The sequence below is a fragment of the Bemisia tabaci genome, chromosome 4 (assembly GCF_918797505.1).
Source record: "Bemisia tabaci chromosome 4, PGI_BMITA_v3".
In the NCBI taxonomy this organism is placed as follows: Eukaryota; Metazoa; Arthropoda; class Insecta; order Hemiptera; family Aleyrodidae; genus Bemisia; species Bemisia tabaci.
In genome coordinates, this window is record NC_092796.1 from 6990146 (window position 1) to 7016975 (window position 26830).

The 26830-nt window shown below is 39.9% G+C and overlaps 1 protein-coding gene across 1 annotated transcript in view; it reads left to right on the top strand.

Moving 5' to 3' along the window:
- The window catches only part of LOC140224380 (uncharacterized), a 159715-nt gene extending 146170 nt beyond the window's left edge, over positions 1–13545 (top strand). The window contains exons 7-11 of the mRNA XM_072299058.1: positions 5407–5501; positions 7125–7271; positions 9254–9733; positions 11103–11408; positions 12454–13545. Coding sequence (XP_072155159.1) covers positions 5407–5501; positions 7125–7271; positions 9254–9733; positions 11103–11368 — 988 coding nt within the window. The 3' untranslated portion in view covers positions 11369–11408; positions 12454–13545. The remainder of the gene's footprint in view (positions 1–5406; positions 5502–7124; positions 7272–9253; positions 9734–11102; positions 11409–12453) is intronic.
- The last annotated feature ends 13285 nt before the right edge of the window (positions 13546–26830 follow it).

The following is a 26830-nucleotide window of genomic DNA, read 5'->3' on the forward strand; positions in this document are numbered from 1 at the left end:
ATCGTTGGCCCACTTCAGCGGGGTTACTACTGATCGCATCATCGCGTGAACATTTGCATTTATTCAAGTTCTATTTCAAAACGACCCAATGAATTAATTTACCGTGTTGTTATTTTTAAAGTGTTATTTGTTACACCGAAGGCGATCAGTCGTGGAACCGCCGCAGGGCTCCACCACTCTGCCGAACACGAACCCCTCAATACTCCAATGAAAACCGCGATCAGATACGCGTTTTTGCCACACTATTCGGGGGCACCATCAAAAGTTCGATTACCGGAAAATTACGTGCGCTCTGAAAACAAAGGTAGCCCACCCCTCCACTTTTTCAACACCCCCCCTTATCGTCCCTAGCGTTTTTGTCGGGACGTCAAGTATTCGCGGATGCAAAAATAGGCGCCGGACGGTGAGTCGGATCGAACCCTGAAATTATGATATTTTTCGTTGCGACGCGGGTGTTTTTGGAGGTTAGAGTTTGGCAACGCCGTCGCGTAAGTCTTTGGGTCGATTCTTCCGAGTCATTTAACCTTTTTGGTCAGGTCCTTTGTGCTCCGAGTCCCGAATCCTCTCGCTAACCTATCGCTCATCCCGTGGGTTTTGCGCTTACATAATTTTCACCGGTTATCCGTGCTGCCAACCTTGCGGAAAATTTTAGAAATGCCACTCGCGTATGAAGGAAGAAGTTGGATTCAAATTGACCTCCAAAATACCGAACCTCTCTGATTCGGCTAACCGAAATTTAGCTCAGCTAACCAAATTTCGGTTCCCATGATTGAGAAGTTCGATTTCCTCAACCAAAAAATTCAGGTGTTCCTTACGAACAGAAGTTAAGTTAGTCGCTGTAACCGAAGTTTCTCCCTTCGTGTACGATGAATTAAGCCCCAAGTCCGTAAGCCATAATCCCAGGTTGTGGAGGTTGAAGTTGTGTGTGTAGAGAAGCGCTGCTATGACGCTGTAATGTATGAAAAAATTGCAAATCTAACATTAAAATTACAAAAATGACGATGTTTTCTCTGTTTTTGCAAAATCATTTGTATGCAGCTAGGCAATATTGTTCGCCAGCCATCGAAATCCACTGTGCTATTTGATCCATGTAACCACATACTTTTAGGTAGTCCTCCTTCCATTCTTGGTTCATGCAACCGAGTTTTTTCTACAGTTTGGTTTATTATACTAAACTATTTCTACAGTTCTCTTCCCTGGTAAAAATTGGCGATAGGAGCTGCGTTTCAAGATACCATAGGAGTTCTTAAAGCCGACTAAAGAAGGCTATTGAAAATCATATAGCTGGCTGTAGAAAGCGGAGCAAATCATATAGCCGGGCTATACGAAGCTACAAAAAAGTATACAGTCGGGCTATAGTTCCCATCGCCGGGCTTTACACTTTATCGCCATTGGCTAAAAAAGGCTATAAGAAATTGTGTAGAAATTTGTGTGCTTTGGAAATCATTAAGTTTGATACGGTACTACCGTAATATTTACAAAACACACATTATATTTTCCTTTAAAACATATTTTCATTTATCAATTAAAATGAGAACAATCCATACAAAGTGTGCAAACATTTCAAAATCATGAGTTGGAAAACGCTGACTCCACGAGATTAAATATTAGAGCCTAACATAAAGCAGAGCGGCGACGCAGTGGCGCCTACAAACCTAACTGGGATACTTCACGCATTGCGCAATGCTTGAAGTATCCTCTTAGGTTTGTAGGCGCGCGCCAATGCGTGCGGCGCTTCAAGCGACTATTTCACACCAGATGTATTGCACAGTATCATAAGAAATTGAAGGCGCTCCAACATATTAAGAATGACAGGCATCCTTCAAAAGTGCGGAGCTTTCCTCGCAAAATAAATCAAGATACTACGACACAAAAAGAGAGCGGTAGTCCAAAAACTAACTAAGTCCTAGTATCCGTATTTAGTAACGTTTATAGCATAAACTTTATCGTCTGGCTGTTGCTTAATCGCCATCGGCCATAAAAGGCTATAAGAAATTGTACAGCCGGCTACAGAAGCTATTGGAAATCTTACAGCCGGCTTTAGGTCTATAGTATTTTGAAACACACATTCTACTGCCAATTTTTACCAGGGTTTGGATTTAGAATTCGACCGTACAGAGTAAGGCATCGCACCGAACAGCAGGACCTACATTAAACACCATAAACCACGCTTGGTATGACTATATTTTTTCCTCAGTATAAGACGCTCCTAAGACGACATGAGAAAATCCCTGAATGTTATTCCTTAGCGCGAGTTGAAAATCGAACGCAAGTCCGTCTCAAGGTGTTCGACTTAGCACGCGCGAACATCCCTCCACCATCCCTTCACCTCATCCCTTTCCTCTTTGTCTTTGATTTATCACCGACCCGAAATCGGATCAGGTTTCGGCTGGCACCCTCTCAATATTCAATCTGGTTTGATCGAGACCGCAGCCCCCCCCCCCCCCTCCTTTTCGCGTTTATGATCGCGGAAATGACTTATTACTCGAATTTTCCGCCGCTGTTCATTGAATTACCGATGCTGGTGAATCGGAGCAAGGGACGGGACCTTATCTCCCGGGTGCAGTTGACGCCGAATGCTTCCGCCTTGAGAAAAAACGACGTATGAACATTCAAACATTGCCAAACTTCCCCCGATAAAATATATATTTTTAAGGAAAGTTGCAAATACTATTCCATAAAATCTTCAGGTCACCTTCTAGCCGAAGTATCACAAGCGCCATACTGACGTTTAAAAATTTCCACCGCCATTTTATTTTCTTACAGAGAAAATTGTTCAACGAAGCTGTCCAAAAATTTCACTTAATTTTCTTTGTGCTGACGATAAAATTCAGTAAAATTTTCAAACAGGTTCAAACAACAATATCTCTGTGAAAAAATAAATGGTGGCGGAAATTTTGAAACGTCACGCGTAAGATACTCCGGCCGGAAGTTGGAGGAAAAACGGAGTCAGTTGTTTTCAAAAGGGAACAGGTTCATTTCTTGACGAGTTTTAGTTAGCATTTCCTTCTATGCAAGCCAAGGCTCATGCAATTTGGGACTTGTTCCCGTATGAAAATAACTGATTTAACTAGAAAGTCGACGAGTGTTTGACGTCTTATTTTTATCTGTAGATTCACCCTTCGTCAAGAAAATCTGTAGTGATGGTCTTGCAAAGCTGCGAAAACACTTCTCCCACAGGACCTTCACGCGTCCTTGCAATGTCTTTGCCCTCAATTTCAAAGTGAATCATCCAGTACTAATGTTCCGAAGTGCTACTCTATGAGTCGTTCACCGAGGACATGCACTTTCCTCAAAAATGACAGTCTCTAAACTTGTTAGCAACAGCCATCGACTAAGCTGTACCGACTGTATTTATTTAAAATTAATTTAAAGAGCAGCGAAGGTGTCACATTTCCTGAACTCGCCTCTGAGACTTCTGCTTGATTTTGCCGGTCAATCCAGCTCAGCGCCTTCATTCACTAGGTTCGGCAACCCTCGGAACAGACATTCAAGTGTCGGGTTGACAGCGGAATCAATCGTTATCGCGAAAACAAGTCGGGGTTTTTTTGCAATGTGCACCGTCCTCAGACCTCGATGAGTGCCCCCAGAATGCATCCGGGAATCGTCGAGTGCTCAGGGTCCGATGTATAAAACCTAGTAAGTTGATTTTTTGCTGAGTCCTGAACTCTATGAGAATATTTATATCCTGGAGCTCATTAGATGGTGGACTTGCGGTTTGAACATTCACACATTCACCGACCGCCACCCAATTATTCTTCGAAATTTGTGTCAGGTATTTGTCCTCGAAGGGACCGAAGTGGACACGCGAGGGAACACGCTCGCAAATTGGAAACAAACAAGGAAATGGCGGAATATTATTTAAACTGACTCTGACTCCGTTTTCTGTCATTTCGGTCGTGATTTTTCACAGTTTCGGTGTCGAAGGTTTGACCAGTGGATTATCAGTTTCTTGTCCAGTTTTGCTCGTTCGTCCCTCGGTTTTTAGTGGTTATCGTCGAGTTAGCCTTTTGTTCGGTTGTGAAGCTTCTTATCTAAATATTTTTTTAAAGCTGTGCGAATTTCTTTTAAACTGCCTCTCTATTCATTCTTTTCATCTAGAATAAGTTTCTAAAAAAACTGAGACTCTCCGATTCAAAAATTCCGAGACAATAATTGAAGCAAAATTTGATTTAGTGAAGTTTTTTTTAAAAAAAAAAAAAACAAAAAAAACTACTGAACTTCAATCTCTTAAAAATAGGTAGATTCACCTATAGGTAGTTGACTTCTAAACTTGCATTTGTTCAAGTGTAATCCAAGGGTTTTCAAAATCAGATGAAAAAAGAAGTTCAATGACGAAATCTTTAATTGATTTTTAGAGCATCTCATCTCGAAACTGGCCTTCATTTGTCTTTGACCCATGATAGTCTCTTCCAGTTATTGTGCATGGCAGAGTCTATTAGTGGTCATAGAGCTGAAGTTTGTCACTATGCAACGATGATCTACCTCCAAAGTCGATCTTATACAGAAGAAGTATCGACCTTTTATTTCTCTGATATTGTATTCTTGCTGCATTAATTACTTCATTTCAACGACGAAATTTTCCGAATTTCACCACGCAGAATTATTACAGAGAAAAAAATGCAAAATGAGATCCGATTATTTCGGGTCAGAGGACATCGCAAGCACCTGACTTTTGACATTTCAGCATGGCTCAAAATCTTGAGCCAGCAAACCTTTACCCGAGAAATGAAACAAAAAATCGGCCGGAGATCCAATGCTAAACTTAATTCCACCACGCTAATGGTTCGGAGCTCATTAGTTGATGTTCTCAATTCGTGTGTGCTATTCGCTATTCGGTTCGCTCGGGGGACTTAGCTGATGCAAGGGGCCTAGGGTCCTGCGCCTCTATTCATCCTGAAAACAACCCGCAACCCACCCCCACGGACCCCAATCTCCGACGGGTAAACGTTTGACTGTATTTGTAAACCTTTCCACCCCCCCTTCCGTTCGCCCCTTCGCCTGGAGTTCCCACGGTAGCAAATCAAGTCACGTTCCTCGGGATTTACGAGCGTCTTCGTCAGCGGTGTCAGATTTTTAGTTTAATTTTTGGAAGTTTAGTTCATTTCAGTCAAGTCCAAATTTTCGAGATTTGGATTTTAGGATTTTGGACACTAGATTTTGGAGGGTGTATTTGAAGTATATGACGCCCTCGTAGCGGCGGATCCAACGATTTGGTAACACCGGATTTCCTCCATTTTAACCTATGTTAAATGATCGATTTATGTCAGGGCACCTGGCCCCTACAAGAATCGATACATTTAATTGAATAAAATTAAGTGATGTACAAATATTGTTCCAAAATCATATTTGAAACACAGTGCTAACATTATGCATTAATATTTGTTTCCAATGTATCTGTTTCAGAGATCCAAATATATCAAACCCACCTTCTAGTAGTAATTCAAATCTTCCTCTGTGGGACCCATATGACTCAGTCAACCAAACGTATTTAGAATTAAGTAAGTGATCATCCTAAATCCAAACTCTTTGTAATTAAACTAATTTTTTTAAATTCCTTACAAACTTTAAACCACGTTTGCCGGTGTTAATGACATACATGAAGGTATGAGATGCGATTTTAGAAAGGTCTCTGAAATAGCCACTCAATAAATTCAAAAATGTTATCTTTAATATTCAACGGATTCCAATGTAGGGTATCCGTAATTTTTAATTGGGATGTTACTATTTAAAACGCCGCGCAGCGCGCCGTCTTCTACACTGCATTAAATGTTGAAAAATCTGAGATGATAATAAACAATTTTTCGAAAGAATTATAAGAGGTCAAGGGTTTTAATTTCTAGATTGAAATAAATGGGAAAGGAATTCTATTATTTGGCACATTGGGATCAACTTTTAATTGAGAGTGAATAAAAATGCTCATAAAAGGAAAATAGCGCAAAATAAAGATATAATACAGATTACGGAACAGTTAAGTGCACGAAGAATGTAAAATCGTGATCGAATCTATGAAAAGGGGCCCTTTCTTATGGGAGATAATTCTCCTCAACTTTTTTTCAAAACCTTTTAAACCACAGCCTAAGAATTTTTGTCTTGGAACCATAGGACTCGTAATATCTTTCCGCAGGGTCAAACTTGCGCCACAATTCCCAACTTTTTTCCTTCATGCATTCGCAAGAAATTAGGGAAACATTTTCCCGGGATATAATGTCCCTTTTCAAAGATTTGGTCACAATAGAAGATGAAATGGATTATATTTTGCAATAAGGCACCACAATCTTTGGCTCTGCCATGAAAGGATCTTTCTGCTTAGGGAAACCAATGGCATAAATGTTGTTTCTAAAATGAACCAGAGATAATGGTTTCTTATTGCAAATGTGGTCCAAATCATCCGAGGACTGTTTAAAATCTCGGAATGACATCCTTGATAAAAACTGGAGCGAAATCTATCATTTTTACAGAGTAAACTTCAATCTTACAGAGCGGATTTATCTCTTTTTCCGCTCCTTGTTTATATTCATCCCGCTAGGATTTTTTCAGGGCAAAATAGGTTCCGAAGTGAAATGTACTTGAACTTCACTCCGCAATTACTAACAGTGTAAGCAAAATAGATACTTACATACAGATGAATCATAACCGATTCAAAGAATTTGTGCAGGTTTTTTTCCGATGAAGGTTCAACCAATCAGATTGAGCGATCAACCCGTCTGAGGCATTGACTTGGAAAGTTATCACACAGATATTTATCATAATCCAACGATAACCTTTAGAGATACAGAGATGACAAAAAAAGTTTCGTTTAAATCTAAAACTAAATTACCATGAGTAGTATATTTTTCAAAAAGTGGAGTTAAAGTAATATTTTAGATTAAACAAACACCCTCATTTGGGCGCTTGCACGAAAGAAGTCCCTTTACATTGATATATTTGAGGAAGGCCATGTCTGTTGAAGGGATGGGTTGAAAATAGAAACTTTCTCTGTATCTTTATTTTGTTTGCTTTTTTCAAATTTCTAATGCAGAAGATAGACCTTTTTTCAGTTAAAAGTGCCATTTGTCGTCATACTCTCTCAACCTGAAAAATTATCCGAACATATAACTGTAATATGGTCTTTTGATACACAGCTGAAAACTCTACAATCAAGAAACACTATCGAGGTCACAAGATGTCACTGTGGCTCAACTTAATTCCGCAGCTTCACAGGCCGGGTGTGGACGAACTCAGCATGAGCCATCATCATTTTCAAGAAGAAGAGCCTCAGTACTATGACGGTATGTTATTCTTAATGCTTACTTCAAAATACCATTTTCTTCTTCAAGAAAGGTGACTATACTGTGACGACAAGTAAAAATACCCCCTCCGTTCATAATCATTTAGGCTCGCATGCGTTCCAAGGAGCACAAGGTGGGGATCAATTTCGATTACAAAAATTACAGAATTATTACTATACTGCATCGCACAGTGCGGTAGTGCGGCCAGCGCGAAACTCGTATTAACGCCTACGAGACTGCAAGGATACTTCACGCATTGCGCGTACACAGCAAGGATACCTCACGCATTGCGCGTCACCACCGTGGTGTACGCGCAATGCGTGAGGTATTCCTGCAGTCTTGTAGGCGCCAATACGCGTTCAACGCAGGCGTCATTGCAGTGCCGTATGTGTTGTCTAGGTTCTCTGTCTGTAAAAGTTTATCGCAATAAACTGAATCACAGCATAATTTTCTTCATTTGCCTTGCAAACTTCCGATCTCTAGCCTCAGCATCTAATCTCTTTAAGCCAGTATTTCTTGACCTTTTGTATAGATTTAATCAGATTCAGTCTTACTACATCAGATCGCGTAATTTTTTAAAAGTTCCATCTCTGCATCAGGAAACTAAGCAACATTTTGACTTGAAACTTCGTAAGTAAATTCTTCAAAATGTGGAAAATTTAGAGCAAGTTCCAAGGTCTATAATTTTGTTTAGATCTCCTTAAAAAATTTTTTAAAAAAACTTGCAAGAAAGGCAGACTAATTATGTTTAAATCTACCCAAAAAGTGTGAAAAAAAAAGTATTTCGTGGTAAAAAAAATTTGAAACTTATTTCAATAGTTTCATTGTATTGTGTTTTGGGAAGCTGTTACACTGTTTAAAAACCAAATTAAACGAATGTGGGGACTGGGTGAAATATTTTCTAAACCTCGGAGATCGTGTAACCTCGCAGTCAGATATTAAAGTAAATTGGACATTATTAAATGAAAATGGATGTCTTTGAAGTTGATGAAACAACACACAGATCGGTGATTATTAACACCACTTTGCGTTTTGTTTCGTCTTATTAGATTGACTTTTCTTTGATATACGCTTTACTCACTGAAGTATCCGACCTCTCTTTTACATGAACTTCGAGGTTTAAAAAAGTTTTGACCCAGTTGCCTTATATACTTAATTTGATTCTTTTTTCGACGTGTAGGTGTCACATTATTTAGTCACCAATGCCTTAGTGTTAGTGCTGCTTAGCCGATTTTTTTTACGTTGTTGGGGGAGGGGGGTGTAAAGTCTTTTCATCAATTGAACCACGTTTAGCAGGGAGTTACCAAGCCACACTAACTATCGCCAAATTTGACCGGGCAATTTAATTCTTTACAATAGAACGTTCGTGTAGATTCCTTCGAAAATGTTAAGGAATTTGCATCGTTTTAGGCAGAAAATTCGCTGAAACTTGCATAAAACTCTGCATAATAGAGAACTTGCAGGTGTCTGAATTTTGTAAATTCCATGTTTAAAATGATACTGCAAGGAAAACTGAGTGTGAGGATATCCGTGGTTTATAAATTGGACAATTATTGGAGGAAATATGACAAAATAACCTGATCTGCTAAAATACATGTGTTCAAATGGAAAGTGAAACCAGATGACGTGATGAGGTGGCACATTTTCTCACTTTTAAACCTATTTTCCTCCAATTTCCCATGTCAGAAAAACATTATGAAAATTACTGAGAAATCAGTAAACACTTTCAAATGATTAATAAAATTTGTGAGTGCAAATTCTCCATCAATCATCCTGGCTAGCGCATGCTTCGCCCTTGTGGGCCATTTGAAGCAGTAGTAAAAAAAAATAATAATAAATAACCGTTCTCATATAACAAAATAAATTGCCCGATTAAATTCGGTAAGAGCTAATGTGACTTGGTTCCTTTCTGCTTAACGCGGTTCCATCCTGCGTGTTACTCAAAGCCGTTATAACGCATTTCTGTGAATTTGGTGTTTCAGGGACGGTGCGGCGATACCTGATGCAGCGCCCGTCGTTCTACACGCCCCCAACGACAACGACGACGCCGACGCCCAAGGCGGAGCCACCTACGTCAGCGGGGGCGGCGAAGGCCCCTCTGCCGGCGCCGACGACGACCCCCGCGGAGTGCACGAACCTGACGGCGCTGGGCCCGGCGGCGGACGCGGTGAGGCCCACCTCCGGGGACCGGGAGAGGGAGCGGGCCCACGGGAACAACCTGCTCAACCGGTGGGGCCCCGGCTCGTACCAGCTCTACGCGCCGGCCCTTTTGTCGGCCGTCGTCATCGGGTTCCTCTTCCTCCTCAACGTCCTCATCTTCGTGTTCATCTGCCACCAGCGCGGGCGCCACCTCCACGACCGACGCCGCAAGAAGCGGAAGCGCAAGGAGGAGGTCTGCGAGATCAACAGTTGCTGCAGCAGCTCCAGCGAGTACCACTCCGAGAGCAAGATCCCTGTTGCCGGTAAGTTACCGCCGAGAAACTCAAGAATCGTGGAAGAGTGGAATAGTGGGGAGGAAAAAGTTCTTTGAATCAAGCATTTTAACCGTCGAGAAGATTTCCTTATGAATCAATAAAGAAAAGAATGCTCGTGTGAAGAAAAAAAGATGCTTATATAAAAAGAAAAGTCAGTTACATTAAGCAGAAACCCGCTCTCAACACCTCTATGGTGAAATAGTTGCTTGAAGCGCCGCACGCATCGGTGCGCGCCTACAAACCTAAGGGATACCTCACGCATTGCGCAATGCTTGAAGTATCCCCTTAGGTTTGTAGGCGCGCGCCAATGCGTGCGGCGCTTCAAGCAACTATTTCACAACAGAGGTGTTGCACAGTATCATACGATATTGAAGGCGCTCTAGCATATTAAGAATGACACGCATCCTTCAAGAGTACGGAGCTTTCCTCGCAAAATAAATTTACTACGCCCAAAAAGAGCGGTTGTACAAGAACTCACTAAGTCCTAGCATCCGTATTTAATAACGTATAGTATAATTTTTGAAAATCGTTAGAGGAAAAATGACTCGATTTAGGCAACCTAAGGGATACTTCAAGCATTGCGCAATGCGTGAGGTAGCCCTGTAGTTTGTAGGCGCCTGTGCGCGTTTTGCACCGGCGCTGCCGTGATAGCGAAGAGAGCCGTAAGTGCAAAAATGAAGTTTGATGAAGTTGAAGAAAACGGGCTCAGAAGCTTCTGACAAGATCATTTTATTGAAAGAAGCCTCCGTTCTTTGTCAAATTGCCCCTAATCGTCCGGAAGACTCCTAGAAATCGTATGGATGATTAAAAATCGACTGATTTTATTTCCATTACATGAAAAGGGTATTTTTCATTTTCATGCTAGGCTATTGTTAGGCAAGACAGCCGTAAGTGCTATCTTCTGCATGCTTTCGTGGTTGCGTTTTGGACGCACAACAAACACATTTTCAGGTTAGAAATTGGCAGAAGAGGGCGGCACTTTACTGGAAGGAAGCACTGTTTTCATTGGCTCTCATTGCATCTACGGCTGTCTTGAAAAAAAACTGTGTCATTTTTTGTGCACTTACGGATTTTACATACGTCTCGTTTTCATTAAATTAGGATGAATTTTGCTGTTTTAGCTGTCTCAGTAATTTCATCTAAAAGAGTTTAGACGAATTTTGAAGAAAACTCGATTTCGAAAATTTCGCACTTACGGCTCTCTTCGCTATCACGGCAGAGCGGCACGCCACTTTCGCTCTGTGTTAGAATCTAATATTGGAACTCGCGAAGTCAGCGATTTTGTCGTGCGACTCTATTGTACTCTATGTTATTCGATTGCTAATTGGGTTTGACCTGTGACGTGTATGAATTGCAGGGATCAGCTACGCGCACCACCAATCGACCTCGACGAGTCCGATGGTGGAGCTGCAGGAGTTCAAGTCGTCGCCGCCGTCGGCCGTGAAGCGGATGAGCAACTGCACGACGCCCACCTACTCGATGGACACCCTCCTCACGCCGAGCATCCCGGAGCCGCCGCCGCCCCCGAACCAATCCGCCGCCGGCATCCTCCGCCCCCACAACTGCCCCCAGACCCCCAGCTCCATGAAGAAGCGCGTCCAGATCCAGGAGATCTCCGTCTGACACCAGCAGCCTCCGCTCTACCCTCCAACATCGGGTTTCGGTGAGAATCCTAGTCTCTCAAAAAATACAAATATGAATGGACGCATTTCTGCCAAACGGAATCAGAGACAGGTAGGAAAGAAGGGGTGCGCTCGTTAGTCGAGGGCCGTAAGAATGAATGGGAATTATAAATCGCCAGTGACGTCAGCAGCGTCGAAGCCGTCTCCGTTGTCGCTCTTGGTAGAATTCATCTCATGAGCCCTGTTCACAACGCTCTTTTCCCATTCCCACAGCTCATCAGTGCCGCATTCAGTATGCACATAGTTCCGTTTGACAGAATGTAAAATTCCGCTTTTCCATTTCTCCAATGAAAATCACGACTTCTTTAACATTGCTTCTTACGCAGTTTATTATAGCACACCCCATCTTTTCTGCTCATCTATAGTTCCGTTTGGCAGAAATACGTCCAAATCAAGAGCGAAAATTTTTTTATATGCAATCTGGAAATGCACCTCTATCATTTCACCATCGATTTGAACCAATAATGACATTGAATAAGGAGACCGTGCATTCTGTTCAGTTTTTACTGACGATTTCTCCGAAATCTCTCGGAACCCCATGATGGGCGAGCGGGAGGGGAAGGGAGTGTGTGTCCCAAGCGTTCGAAGAGACTGCAAAGAAGCAATGGAGAATTCATTTGCCGCGCTCGGATTTTCGCGAATAACTCGTTTGAGTCCTTTTCAATCGAAATTCCCAAGGACTAAAGTTGTAGAGCATATAATTTCATAACCGAATTACAAAGTTTCACTTATCTGAACTCATTAACAATCGAGGAAAGCTCCTCACAATCTAACAAAAATTAACTGGAGCCGCTACTGAGCATGCGCAGTGGGACACACAAGCTTACCTGTGCAAGGTCAGTGCTCTATAGTCATTGGTTGGTGCGCCAAACGATTTTTTATAAAAAATTGTGCACGTCCTCCATAACAAGGGGCATGGTCTACTTGATTGAATGTCATTTAATTTGAACTTTCAGCTAATCATACCACTCATCTCATCGCTTATCAATGTTAAGTCACGTAATTTGTCCTATTTTTTCATTTCAGAGTCCAGGGATTACCATGTCTTGCATGGAGATTTGACAGATGTCGGGTATGGACAGTTCAACTAGTGGGAAGATGTTGACTGGTCTCAAGGTCTTGAAAAGCTCGAACGGCAGCTCTCTCGTGAACCCAAAGTGGTATAAAACTCTTCAAGAAACGCCATGGAAAACTCAGTTCGTACTGCGATACCTGTGTTCGATGCACTAGACATGTATCACCAAACATAATTTCGTAATGGTCGTTGGATGGGTGAAATCAAGATTTCTGGTGAGAGAAAATTGAGAACTGAAAGTAAAACCCATTCTTATACAATTTATATCTTAAATGGACCGCGCTAAGCAGAAAGGAACCAAGCCACTTTAGCTATTGCCAGATTTAATTCGGCAATTTTATTTTTTACATAAAAACGGTTGTGCGGATTTTTGTGCACATTTCAGTGCATTTTCTGCATCTGCATAGTACGAAGCAAATTCCTCAAAATTTACAAAGGAATCCGCACAAACGTTTTCTTGTAAAAAATTAAACTGCCCAGTTAAATTTGACTATAGCTGAATTGGCTTGGTTCCTTTCTGCTAAACGCGGTCCAAAAATCATGGTACATATTTAAGGTAGGCACTCTAAGCAACTAATTCCTGGATATGCAGTGCTAAATTTATCTTCTTGGTTCGGCCATGGTAAGAATTTCGGATGTCTTTTATTACACAGTCTCAATTTTCTTCCATCATGCAAACTCTGCAGTAAAAACAGAGTATCATGAGGCACTTATTCTGCTTAAATAGAGATGCAAGAAAACACTGCCACTATTCTGATGAAATAACACTGTAGCCTCTCCTTCCACCTAAATTTCACGGGAAGCAATGGCCGTTTGGTAGTTAATCTGAGAGTTTTCCACGGATCTGCGCCCTCAAGAAAGGATATCTCAACCTCCTCAGGCAGATACCCACGATTTTAAGTGAGTTACATTGTAAATGTGTCGACGATAAAATATTGATTTTTGTTCTGTGAAAATTTGATTTACGATTTGTTACTGTTTGTGAAAATGACTTGTTTAAATATGTACAAATAGTTAATGAAATGTGATTTTAAATTGTACAAGAGCTTATTCCTTACTCCTCACAAATCATCTCCTTTTAATCCATTTCGTGCGGTGATTTACAAAGAATATCTTACTTCATAATATATAAAAATCTCTATAATAAGTGAGTAGCACACAACGCATAAAGCCTGAAGCGCCAAGCGCTTCAGGGGATTGGGCCGTAGCCTCCTAGTAAAGTTGAAAAAATTGACGAATGTCCGTCTCCTTTTCAAAAGAAATATATGAACAAAGGAGAACATGCTTAGTATTCATATTTTATGCGTCATCTCTACAAATGAAGTAGTGCAACTAAAAGAGAAAGTTTTGTTCCGATGAAAACACGTACCTACACAAGTAAAATATGTTGATTGAATGAGCCAGTTTCACAAGGGTTAAGTTAGTCAAAGAACTACCTACCTCCCTCTAACAAAAACATTACACTATAAAAATTACTGTCAGATTTCAGAGACCTGAAAATTATTGAAAAAACTCGATCTACGTGTGTATCACATTTGACACAGGTTTGAAAATGTTTGTTGAATGAGCAATGGACTGCATAATTATTTCAGTCAACACAGAAATCTGACACATTTTTCAGGTGATCAACATTATTCGAGGTAGGTCTGCGTAGTTTGAACGCAACGTTGGGTTTCATATCTACACATTTAGCAGCCGAAATTCAAGAAACAAACCCACATGCACGAGAGCAGTTTTTTAACCCTGAAAATCAACGTGGTCCCTTCTGAATTTACACGAGGATCCGATTTTTCGCTAAATAAGCTAAATGATGCTATTGCCATTGCTAAATAAGTACATTGGTTTTCACAAATAGCGAATCAAAAAAAAAAAAATCTGGGATTGATTTTCTTCTCAGAGTGAAATAAACAAGACTCTGACATTTTCAGGTGGATCGGAAGCAGGATTTGTTGCCACAATCCGTTCCCGGTTCCATAGCTATACATTAATTTTGTGTTACACATACGAACCTGTTTTAACTGACCAGAGACTTCACCGGAGCATGTATACGTATGAGATGTAGTGATGCCCGCCGTGCCGTCGCAACGCGAACGCGATATTCTATTAATGCCACTCTATAAAACTCCTTCAAATCGTTGAGTATGCAACCACCTCATTCCTATACGGGTGCTAACTTCTACCGTTCACCCTTACAAATGTGCAATGGGCTACTTACCTGGAAGTTAAGTTACACGGCGATTTGCATTATATGTCTACTCTTGGTATAAATCAGCCAGTATTTTAATATGTCTCCGAAAACACCAAAACTTAAGCTAAACCCACTAAGAGAAATAAAAGCCTGTAGGGGCTTTTATTTCTCTATTTCTAAAATGAAAGAATGATGAATCTTTAATATGATTTTATTGAATTTTAGTTCTATTATGGTAATTCTAAAGGTAAACACATGCTCAATATAAAAAACTTAACAAACCAAACAAATCCTTTTGGCTTATTAAAAACTTAATCAAAGTATGAGATCTGTAAAAAAAAAAACGAAAATAAAGCAGCTTATAATGAATGATAAGAAAGAAACTGAATTCAAACCAACAATTCCCTGCTCACAACTTAATTTGCAGGTAATTTAGCGATAAGAAATTGCCTTTGAATTATCGTATTATCATAATATCTCAGGGGTGATACCTCTCGAGTGGAGCATTCAATTTTGCTGTTAGGTGCAAAAACTACATATACGCGCATAAGCCATTAATGCTGCGACTGCCTCAGTTTGATATGATATTTTTAAAAGAAAACTTTGAAAGAGTGAACGAACGGTCAACCGTGTTTTGGAGAGAGCTGTGTTGCATAACCTAGTATTTGAAGGAGCTTCATGTGATTGCATCAATTGAATGTGCTGTTGCGCGTGGCGCACAGTGGATCGAGTCAATTAGAGGGTCGGACATGAAATTTTTGACTACAACTGCAAAAGATGTTTATTTTGTCGCATTCTAAATTTCAAGAGGTGTTTCAAGAGGACGATTTCAAGAGAAAACCAATGAAGTCACTTCTAAAACCTCAATTTTTGTATCAACGAAGTTATGAGCTTTTAAAGTCTCCAAATTTCGTCCGACTTCTCCAATTGACTCGGTCCACGGTGTGGCGTTGCGATGCGATGGCGCGCATCAGCACGGTGGCTCTGAGGATCATATAGGGATATGTTTTAGTGAAACCTATTTTCAATCTTCGTCATAACGCAAAAGTGATTACAGAGGCATTAAACGGGCCAATATCGTCACGCAGAATCCTTGATTCGATTCATTTCAACAACGAATCAGAGATGCATTGTTTGACTATAAGCAGAGAATCTTTCCCGAAATTTCGATAAGAGTCGAAAGGTACAACTAGTTCACAACTAGTGTTAGGTATCATTAACAATTTTTTCACTTAGATAGAACCTTTACTAGTTGTGTCAAAAATGCAAAAAAAAACCCAAAAAAATAATTACCGCGTTTTTTGGCTCATGGCTATACAGAAATCAGCTATGATACTCTTTACTCACATATCAGTAATAACTACTCTGCCGTGCTAAGGAAGAACGGCGTATGAACATTCGAGAGTTGCCAAATTTCCTTCTATAAGATGTTTACTTTTGCGGTAGGTTATGAATATTTTTCCTTGGAATTTTCAGCAACTTCAGGGGATATTGCGAACAAAATTATCTGAAAAATTGGAAGAAAAATAATCATAAGTTTACCAGGAAATTCGTGTTTTATTAAAGAAAATTTGTCAACGCCTGAAGGTTCATACGGCGTTTTTCCTTAGCAAGGCAGTACTGATATCTATACAATGTCGCAGCGGACGGGGCAAACAATTTCGCACTAAAATACACGTGCCCTCGTCAACATTGTACGTATATAACACGGTGGACACAACAAAAGTATTCAACCTTAACTCGCACACAAGTGAGTAGTTTGCGATATCTGCACCTAACAGCTCAAACTCCTCCCCTACAAAAAAATCCAAGTCCACTTTAGAAGTTCGAATGATAAATAATTTTTGGGGAGTTTTGTGATGAAATAATATTTCCGACATTAGAGAAGGAAGGAAAATCTTGTATGAAATCCAACATGCATCATTCTCCGAACGGTTAAATTATTTTCAACGGCCCACAGTGGCTCGAGTCATTAAGAGAGGTTGGGCATGCAATTTTGGCTGCGGAACATTGTTAGGAGGCTACATAAGTTTTCAATTTTTAAAAACAAAAAATGTTTGATGAACACTAACAGTCTCACTTGCGTAAATACTTGTAAAAATGAAGGGATGAAATTTCGACTAAAACTGCTACTTTTGATGTTATCTTTGTCACATTTTAAATTTTAAGGGGTGCTTCTTAAATGAAATTTTACGAGAAAACCAACGGAACCACTTTAAAACTCTAAATTTCTTATTACGAAGGTATATAAAGTTTTTTTTTTTTTTTTTTTTTATTTTTTTAATTTGCCACGCTCCATGTCCAACCTCTCTCTTTAGCTCGCTCCGTTGTGCGGCCCATTTGAGCTAATTAATTTAACTTTCGGTTTGTTTGAGAATTTGATTTGACTAATTCTATCCACTAAATGGAACTCTTTTAGCTGCGAATTTCTCTTTGACGAGCTAATTTTGCTTATTTTCAATGTGTTCTGCGTGAGTTTTCGATGAAGTTACGTGCCGAATAGTACCCAAATTCTTACCCTGTCTAGTAATCTATTGTAAAAGTTGACAGTGCTTGTTGATGACACCCAGAATAGTACTCTTTATCCAAACAGTCATTATACGGGGGTCGTCCAAAAAGTAAATTACCTATTCAATGTCTCCTAAACTAATATTAGTAAAGAAAATCTGTAAAAAAATTTGAAATGCCATTACTCTCAGCTTTTTAACGTGCCATACATTTTAAATTAACTCGATTGAACTCTAGAAACGTGGATTTTTCTGAACCTCTCTCCTTTCCGCCCGGGTCCAAAATTTCACGGAGAGTCATCAGCAAGTGAGCTACTGTATCCATCGCTTGGCGCAAAAAAGTGGCTTAGAGATGGTTGAAATTATGTAAAACATAAGGAAAAACATTAATCAGCGAGAATATTGCAGGATTGACCGTGTTTACTTTGAAATCAGTGGTATCCGAACAAAAGTTAACCGCATTGTTAGCATTAAATGTACTAGCGTTAAATGTAAATAGAAAAATGTACTTCCTCTTGTTTAAAATAAAATTCAACCCCCTCTAAGTCACATTCTTGGGACATGCGATAGATACAGTACCTCACTTACTGATGGCGCTCCGTGAAAGTTTGGACCCGCGCGGAGAGGAGGTGGGTTCAGAAAAATCCACGTTTCTAGAGTTCTATCGAGTTAAATTTAAGAATCTATAGTGCGTTAGAAATCAAAGGATGGTGGCTTTTCAAATATTTTTACAGATTTTCTTTATCTATCTTTTTTTAGGAGATAATGAATAGGTAAACTTACTTTCTGGAAAACCCTCGTAATTTTGAAGTAAAATTAAAACACAGCTTGAAAGCAAAAGGACTCAACCATTCGGCATAGCGCTATGCCGCGATTCAATCGCGCGATTGAGGAATTTCTGCACGAGTTTAGGTCAAACCTCACGCCGCTGCCGGAATCGCAAAAATGCGGAATATTTTCACCCCCCACCAAGCTGGACCCCGTGACGTCACTCGGCGTGGCGGGTTGCGGACAACAGGCGCAAGCGATTAATTGTGCATCTAAAATAGGAAAGAAAGATCCGCATGGACCGCGGCTGGTCGCCCCTGGCTCGAGCCTGCGAATGCGCAATGCCGCTCCGTTGGTCCCGTCGCGCCGCGCTATATCTGGCGTTACGCGCCCCCCGGAGGAAGAGGGGGTCCCGGGGGGAGGGCAACCCCCCCCCCTTCTCTAGAGAGGAGTGAGGTCTGCCGACCCCCATTCCACTCGAGCCAGATCGGGTCATTTCCACGCTTGAGAGTCCGCCGTGAGCCGCTCGGAAGGTGCGATATACATAGGGATATCCCACGGGAGCCAATCGTGTTCCTGTCACCGGATGACGTCACGAAGATGAGTGACGTCGTATATGCGCGCGCACTGGAGGTTATCTATCCGTTTATAGTATTCGATTCGTTTCCGGTTGATTGCGCGCGTGCCGACAGAGACCATTCATGCAGTAGAGTACGACTTTCGGGGATACGACGCATGGATTGGATCACGCCGCTCCAAGCAAAATTCTTGAAATAATTTTCTTGCAATATATATGAAAATTGTCTTTGATTTAGGGAAAATATTATGAAACCCAATTTTTTGAACTAATTTTATTTATCTATTCAAAAAAAAACCTAACTGGAAGATTTTGTCTGGAGTATGGAAGAAATTTTTCGTTATTCAATTAACCTTTTTCTACTATTCAAAGAAATGCAATTTTGTCATCGATGCCAAATTTAATTTTCTTTGAATTAAGAACTTTCTTAAAACTGCATACCAATTAAAAAAAAAAAAAAAAAAAAAAAAAAAAAAACTTGAGTAAAAAACTTTTCGTTAAATCATGGTTTTTTATTTCAATAATTTTTGAAACCTCTCCCCTCGGTCACGGATCTGTTACGCAGGCTCGAGCCCTCAATCAATTATATCACGCTTTGCTTGATATCTTGCAAGTCTAAAATCGGTCTTTTTGAAAAGTCTAGCGCAACATCTATCAAAAATTGGCGCTTTTCCCAATTTTTGCGTGATATCTTACGAAAAAGACATTCTCCTTCCTTGTCCCGCCACAGCCCAACACGCGTGGACACACTGTCTCTCCCCAGTTTTTGAACATGATATATTTTTTTTTAAAAAAAAAAAATTCATGGAGCTTTATGAAATAAATAAACCATATACTGAATGTCAAAGTCGAAAAATAAGCTGCAATATTCAGTTCCATCGTTTACCCTCCAGTAATATATATAATTTAATTACTTTACTTGAAATGTGTACTTCATGAATTAAATAAAAAGCGTCTTTCATCTCATTCATATGTGATACCTTTTGTCGGAGAATCCTCATCTGGAGTGAAATTTCCATGTCAGAGGAAAAATTCAGCCTCTCTAAAGCAAGCAGCAATCATAATTAATAAAATATTCAAAACCCATCAGATTAAAATTTACTTCACTAATCCTAAAATTATACAAAATCCTAGGAAAAGAGGCGTGGTGAAATATTTATGGGCGAGGAATTCAGCCTAATAACATCTGCGTGAGGGTCATGAGAATGAATGTGGATTTATGGCTCTCACCCCCGAAAAGTAAAAAATTACAAGCCGCAATGTAGATTTTAATTAGCTGCAACAGTTTTAAGAGTCTCTGTATGTCATCGCTCTCAAGCAACGGCCATAAAATGTTTTGCAAAAGAAGGGTGTTGCAAGTGTAACAACGCAGCAGTTTGATGGTTTGATGGTAGTTTGATGGTCGAGAGGTGCACATCGATGGCTGAAGGCGAAAAATTCGCACCTCAGTTTGCGAAGTTGTAAATGTGCACTGATTTTCCATCTCTTTAGAAGAGGACTAACTCACAGTTGGTACTGAAATTGTCCCAGAATTTTGCTCCTTATTCCTGAAGAATCCCTCAAAATTGCAAGGAAGCAGTTTGATCTGTTCTCCTCGAAGAATATGAATCTTAAGCGAATTTTTTAATGATGTAAGCATTTTTGGTGTTTAGTCATCCATGTCTTTATTGCGGCTTTTGAAAAACTCTAATTTTGTTTTCTATTAATAATTAAAGAACGAGTTAAAAACCGTGGCAAATAAATCCGCGAAATCTCCTGTGAATGAATGAAGAAAATTTACAGAAAATTGCAAGATAAACTTGATTGCATTTTGCGAAAAGGAACCAGAAGAATTGCAATGATGCTAAGATTGTACATTTTTATCCTTTGCAAAGAAATTACTGAAACCATGAAAAAATATGAAATTTACAGGGTAATTTTTGTCTTATAATTTACAGTTTTTAGCGAGTAAAATAGACACTGTTAATGGATAATCAGGGTTTTCTTCCAAGACTAAAGAATTTGCCCAATCTCAGCAACATTGTAATGCTTCTGGTTCCTTTTTGCAAAATGCAATCAAACTGTTGGTCAGCTTTCAAAAAAAAAGTTGATGAACAATTGCGGACATTTGCTGGGACATACACATGTGGTTGGTTTTGGGCAAGAATTTTCTGCAGCAAATAAGTCTCCTGAGCATGCTGAGCGAATGCAAGTGCTGTGAACATGAACAAGCAGCGGAAATACGGATGTGAAGCTTGTGTTTATTATTAGTGTGCGTGGTTCGCCGGTGGCCATTGATGAAAATCGTGCGCACTGCCTATGAAGGGGCATCTCAGCATAGCTCATAAGAGAATTTCGCCGGTTGAAAGTTGGTTAACAGAATGGTCGGGCTCTCAAAGTGGTTTCTATACTTAGCACTTACAGGAATCATTCAGTAGTTGGTCAATTAAGTCATAATTTCTGGATTTTAAGACACTTTTCTCACGAGAGTCACACCACACTGTAGTACATCTGCCGGCTGATTATTAAAATTGATAGACAGAGCGATAGAAAATGGAGACAAAAGGAAAATGAAGAAAAAAGTAAAAATGGAGACAAAAGGAAAATAGAGAAAAAAGGAAAATGGAGACAAAAGGAAAATGGAGTTCTTTCGTTGGTGAAAGTTAATGGTTAAATTTTCAAAGGAAGTAAGTGATGGCTAACTTACGGCAACCCACGAGAGACCCTATGGTTATAGTCTATCATTTTCCCCCTTAGTCTACACCACCCGTTTCAACCAATAGGATCGCTCCATTTTCACGTCGTCTTCTAGTCAATCGTTATGTCTATCAATTTCAACAATCGCCATTCAATAATTCAATTCAATACCAAATTCAATAGTTTTGCTACCTCCTCATGGACTAAGTCTCACTCGGGATCCATCTGAAAAGAAATCAACTGATCAGTTGTTAATGAACTAAAATACATATGAAAATTTTCCAATCTTTTTCGGCGAGCGAACTTCTTCTCTGAGAGAGGCCATTTCTAACTGTAAATTCAAAAGTTGCAGATTGCTATTTTGCGTTCAATTTTTAAGCTAGGTCAGAGAACATGCATCCTCCTTCTGCATGGCTCATCGATAAAAGCACTTCTGCGTAGGGAAATTAAAGGCATATTTCGAAAGCCAAATGGCGAAGCCACGTATCCAAAGTCTTTATTTTTTTGAAGAGGAAGAACCTAACTTTACTGCTTAAAAGAATATTTCTGAGGAAAAATCACGGAATTTTTCAAACAATTACGCTGACCATAGTTTTCTGAGGTAAAATTAAGTAGGACACGAATTCAGCAACCTACGCAAGATACGGGATTACACTTTTTGGCCATCGATGTTAATATCCAAAGTGCGAAACTACACATATCCGATTGCGACGATGCAGACGTACTGATTTACTCTAAAAAACTAATTGAGGTATTTTCTTGAAAACACCATGATTTTCTCTTCTCTATTAGAAGAATATATTGTGTAAATTTTAAACCAAACATTTGACTCGTTCTTCTTGGCAAAAATAAAATGTAGAGAAAGTTGAAACATCGCAATGCTGGAGACACGTGATTTTGCACTTTAGCCGTCAATATTTGGTTTCTAAAATGAATCAGAAGTAATAGTTCCTCATTTCAAAATATGGTCACTTAAGTATAAAAAAACGATAGCAACACCTATGAGGGTCTCAGCCTCATTTAGCGGTGTCGGAATTGTTTAAAAAATAATGACCTCATTTTTAATTTAAAAAAAGCGGGCATCACGTACTATTTTCCGAGACTGGATTTTCGGATTTTGACTCGGAAATGATCATGTGTACGTTGTGCAATTCATTTCTAGCAAAAATCATGGTTACGCCATTTGGTGATTCATTTTAGATTAAGATAAATTTTTACACCGAAAAAAATGTGCAGTTGAGTAAACATTCTGGATGTAAAAAAAAGTGTGAAAACTTATAAAATGCTGAGTTACCCACTACAGCAGTTACTTTAGCAAAGCCAAGATGTAAAACTAAATGCTGTGGCGGATAATTCACCTTTTATTAGTTTTCACAAACTTGTTTTTTCATCCAGAATGTTAAATCAACTGCACTTTAGTCTCCGTATGTTGCTTAACCCTTTAGGATATACATACCTATCCTCCAGGAAGTTTCATTCCTGATAATTGCAGGCTCTTTTGTCACCCGTTACGTCAAGTATTAAGTGATTAAAAAATACTTAGTCAAGAAAATCTGATAGATTTTTTTATAAATACATACAACATAAATACAACCTTGCATTCCTCAAGAAATATACACCCAGTAGTGAAAATCATGTAGCTCAATCGTCCATATGAGGAAACTTTATTATCTATCAAGTTTACTGTCAACATTGTGTGCCAAATTGTATAGGCAGTTGGTCCAACACCAACAGCGGAGCGGCTAAAAAAGGGCTTGTCCTTTCGTGTGGTGAAATATGAATCTCTCAACGATATATTCAGTTGTTGACATTCAAAATTCTTGAAAGTGAACACTCACTTTCATCGGGACGAAAATTTCTCTTGTATTTAAAATTCGTGCTACTATAAATAGAAAATGTCTGATAGGGGCTCCATAAATGCGCTAATGCAGCCTTTGAGTGGCGTGAATTACAGCACCTCGGAATAGGAAATTACTAATTTTGTTGGAATGTGGTGTTTTCCCTACTTTTTTTCTTCTTTTCTACTGAAATGATGACTTCACACTTTCAGATGGTCGCCAAATTTAATGCGAAAGCGTTGATTTGTAGCGTCGTCTCAAAATAGATGCGTTTACGACGTCACAACCATAGTTGCTCCCAGTACAGTGTTGCCAGGTATGCAACTTTGAGTTGGAGACAAGGAAAAGAAGATGCGACCTATGTTGCCGATCGCGCAGAGAATAAAAATTAATGAACAAATAGAATTTGATAATTATCATAAGTCATGAGTCATCAAATCATGATTGCTCACAAAATAAATAAAATGCATTATATTTAATGTTAAAGATCTTTATAATTTAACTAGTCATGACTTTTCGTCGGATATGCACGTTTATTATTATGACAGTGTTATTAAACTTTGACACGCCACTGCGAGAGAAATTTGCCTCCTTCTGTAGATAAGATATTTTAAATAAACAAATAGAATATCGTGTAAAGTTAACAATTCTTTGTTTTTATTTATGTAAGTAAATCGCAAAGCTAATAACCTCATGAACATGGGTCCAAAATTTCAAGTCATAATTTCTTTACGGAGAATATTGATGGCTAGAGTAAAACAATGGCCCCTTTGCAACCTTTAATTGCGACGCTAAGGTCTTTGCTTGGATACTACTTTTTTTAAAACATTGTTTAAAAAATTCTTGGAAGTTTTTCAAATACAAAATAACATTCCTAAAAAAATGTTGGGAGATTTTTTGGTTAGCCTTTTTAGAGAATCAAACATAGTCGGGGATTTTGAACATTACAACGGAGGCATTCATTCTTTTAACTTAGCCACGCTGAACACTGATTATGACATTGAGTTGAACCTAAAATGGACGTATTTATGTGAAAAGGCGCTAAACGCCATTTCCAAACTTCTCAGTAAAGCAAGTTTGACTAAAACAATTGGCGTTTCCGTACTAATGGACCGATTTGGTTTACTTTAGCGTGTTTGAAAGCTAAAGAGTTCCTCTAATTACGTACGTTGCCAAAATTAGGAAAAAATGCGTATTAAGCGAGATATAGGGGATTTTTGCACGTAGGTCCATTTGATTTAATGCGCTAACCCGGATTCCGAATTAAATCAAAAGGCGCTATCTCCACTTGAATCACTTGATTGACGCGCGCGCGGTGAAGCTTGGTGGAAACTTGGTGAAATTTAGTACGGGGGGTATTTTCGGACGGGAAATTCGAATTTCGGGTCAGATTTTGAAAATTCAGAAATCCAAGATGGCGGACATGGCCTAAAATGCTATCTCGGCCCCTGTCCAGCCGATCTTGGTGAAACTTGGGATCAGGGGGTATTTTCGCATGGGAAACTCGAATTTCGGGTCAAATTTTGAAAATTCAGATATCCAAGATGGCGGATGTGGCCTAAAATGCTATCTCGGCCCCTATCCAGCCGATCTTGGTGAAACTTGGGATCAGGGGGTATTTTCGGACGGGAAACTCGAATTTCGGGTCAAATTTTGAAAATTCAGAAATCCAAGATGGCGGACATGGCCTAAAATGCTATCTCGGCCCCTATCCAGCCGATCTTGGTGAAACTTGGTATCAGGGGGTATTTTCGGACGGGAAATTCGAATTTCGGGTCAGATTTTGAAAATTCAGAAATCCAGATGGCGGACATGGCCTAAAATGCTATCTCGGCCCCTGTCCAGCCGATCTTGGTGAAACTTGGGATCAGGGGTATTTTCGCATGGGAAACTCGAATTTCGGGTCAAATTTTGAAAATTCAGATATCCAAGATGGCGGATGTGGCCTAAAATGCTATCTCGGCCCCTATCCAGCCGATCTTGGTGAAACTTGGGATCAGGGGTATTTTCGGACGGGAAACTCGAATTTCGGGTCAAATTTTGAAAATTCAGAAATCCAAGATGGCGGACATGGCCTAAAATGCTATCTCGGCCCTATCCAGCCGATCTTGGTGAAACTTGGTATCAGGGGGTATTTTCGGACGGGAAATTCGAATTTCGGGTCAGATTTTGAAAATTCAGAAATCCAAGATGGCGGACATGGCCTAAAATGCTATCTCGGCCCCTGTCCAGCCGATCTTGGTGAAACTTGGGATCAGGGGGTATTTTCGCATGGGAAACTCGAATTTCGGGTCAAATTTTGAAAATTCAGAAATCCAAGATGGCGGATGTGGCCTAAAATGCTATCTCGGCCCCTATCCAGCCGATCTTGGTGAAACTTGGTATCAGGGGGTATTTTCGGACGGAAACTCGAATTTCGGGTCAAATTTCGAAAATTCAGAAATCCAAGATGGCGGATGTGGCTTAAAATGATATCTATTTCTTAAACAAACGCACTACACGTCTAGAATGGCCGCCAATGAACCTGCGTAAAGCGCACGGGCGGGTTGTGAAGGCCGGAGGTGGTGGGAGCCCAAATATACCTACCTAACCTCAATCTGCTTTCCGCCGCATCTTGCCAATGTGGATGAGATGTGGAAAATTTCCACGTTTGTAAACTTTAAATATATGGCACTCTACACGGAGAAAAAAACTCGTGCGTGGGACCCGAAGTTTGGGTCATATGGATCTCTGAAGTTTTCGGATTGAGCATCTGAACACTTTAGGTCTAGCTGTCGAGGTTCGGATCACACATCTGAAACTTCAGTTCTTACGTCTGAAGTCTTCAGGGTGTGAGAACCGAAGTTTTTCGGATGTGAGAACCGAAATTTTCGGATGTGAAAAACCGAAGTACTTTAGATGTAAGAACTGAAGTCTCAGATGTGTGATCAAAACCTCAGCAGCTGGACCGAAAGTGTTCAGATGCTCAATCCGAAAACTTCACAGACCCATATGACCTAAACTTCGGGTCCCACGCACGAAGTTTTTTTCTCCGTGTACGTTCACAATACACCACCTCGTCGAGGTGCGTAGTTTACCTAGCAGCGTCGGATCGTGAATTCCCTTCATGTGCTGATTACCTATGTTAAAATTTTCGTATCTAAATTTAACAGTTTCTGTTGTCATTTCGAGCCCCTAATACCGAACTTCACACAAACGATTCAGGCATTGAGCTATTGTTGAAGGCCACATCCGCCATATCGGAGTTTAAAATTTTAACAATGAGGTTATTCAGTAATTTTTAATTTTTGCATTTTTTTGGAGGATTGAGTACGCACAGTTCGCTGGAATTTTCTCCGATTTTTTGAAACATTATTAACCCATGGAAAACAAGTTCGAAGTTGCGTAATCTGAGCTCCCATTTAAAATCGCGTCTCCGAGGAAGTCAAGATGGGGCCTGACGAACCCCTAGGTGACGGTCACGCTTTTGACCACGTAATCCTTCCAGCGCGCTCTAATACTCATGAATTTCTAAATACTGTTCCGATTCCAATAAAGTACCTAACAGCGATTTTAATGAAAATTAAGTGATTCCGATGGGTTCGTTAATTTGTTCGCTCGTTAAAAGCCCTTGTCCATGTCAGTGCACACTGACATCGATCGAGCCAGAGGGAACGCACGGTCGATATGTGACCGTCACTCACACGGAAAAAAAAGTATTACAATCCCAACTATACATCTGGCTGATTTTGGCGCCACATATTAAGAGTAGTTGCAGGTTGCACAATTCAGAGG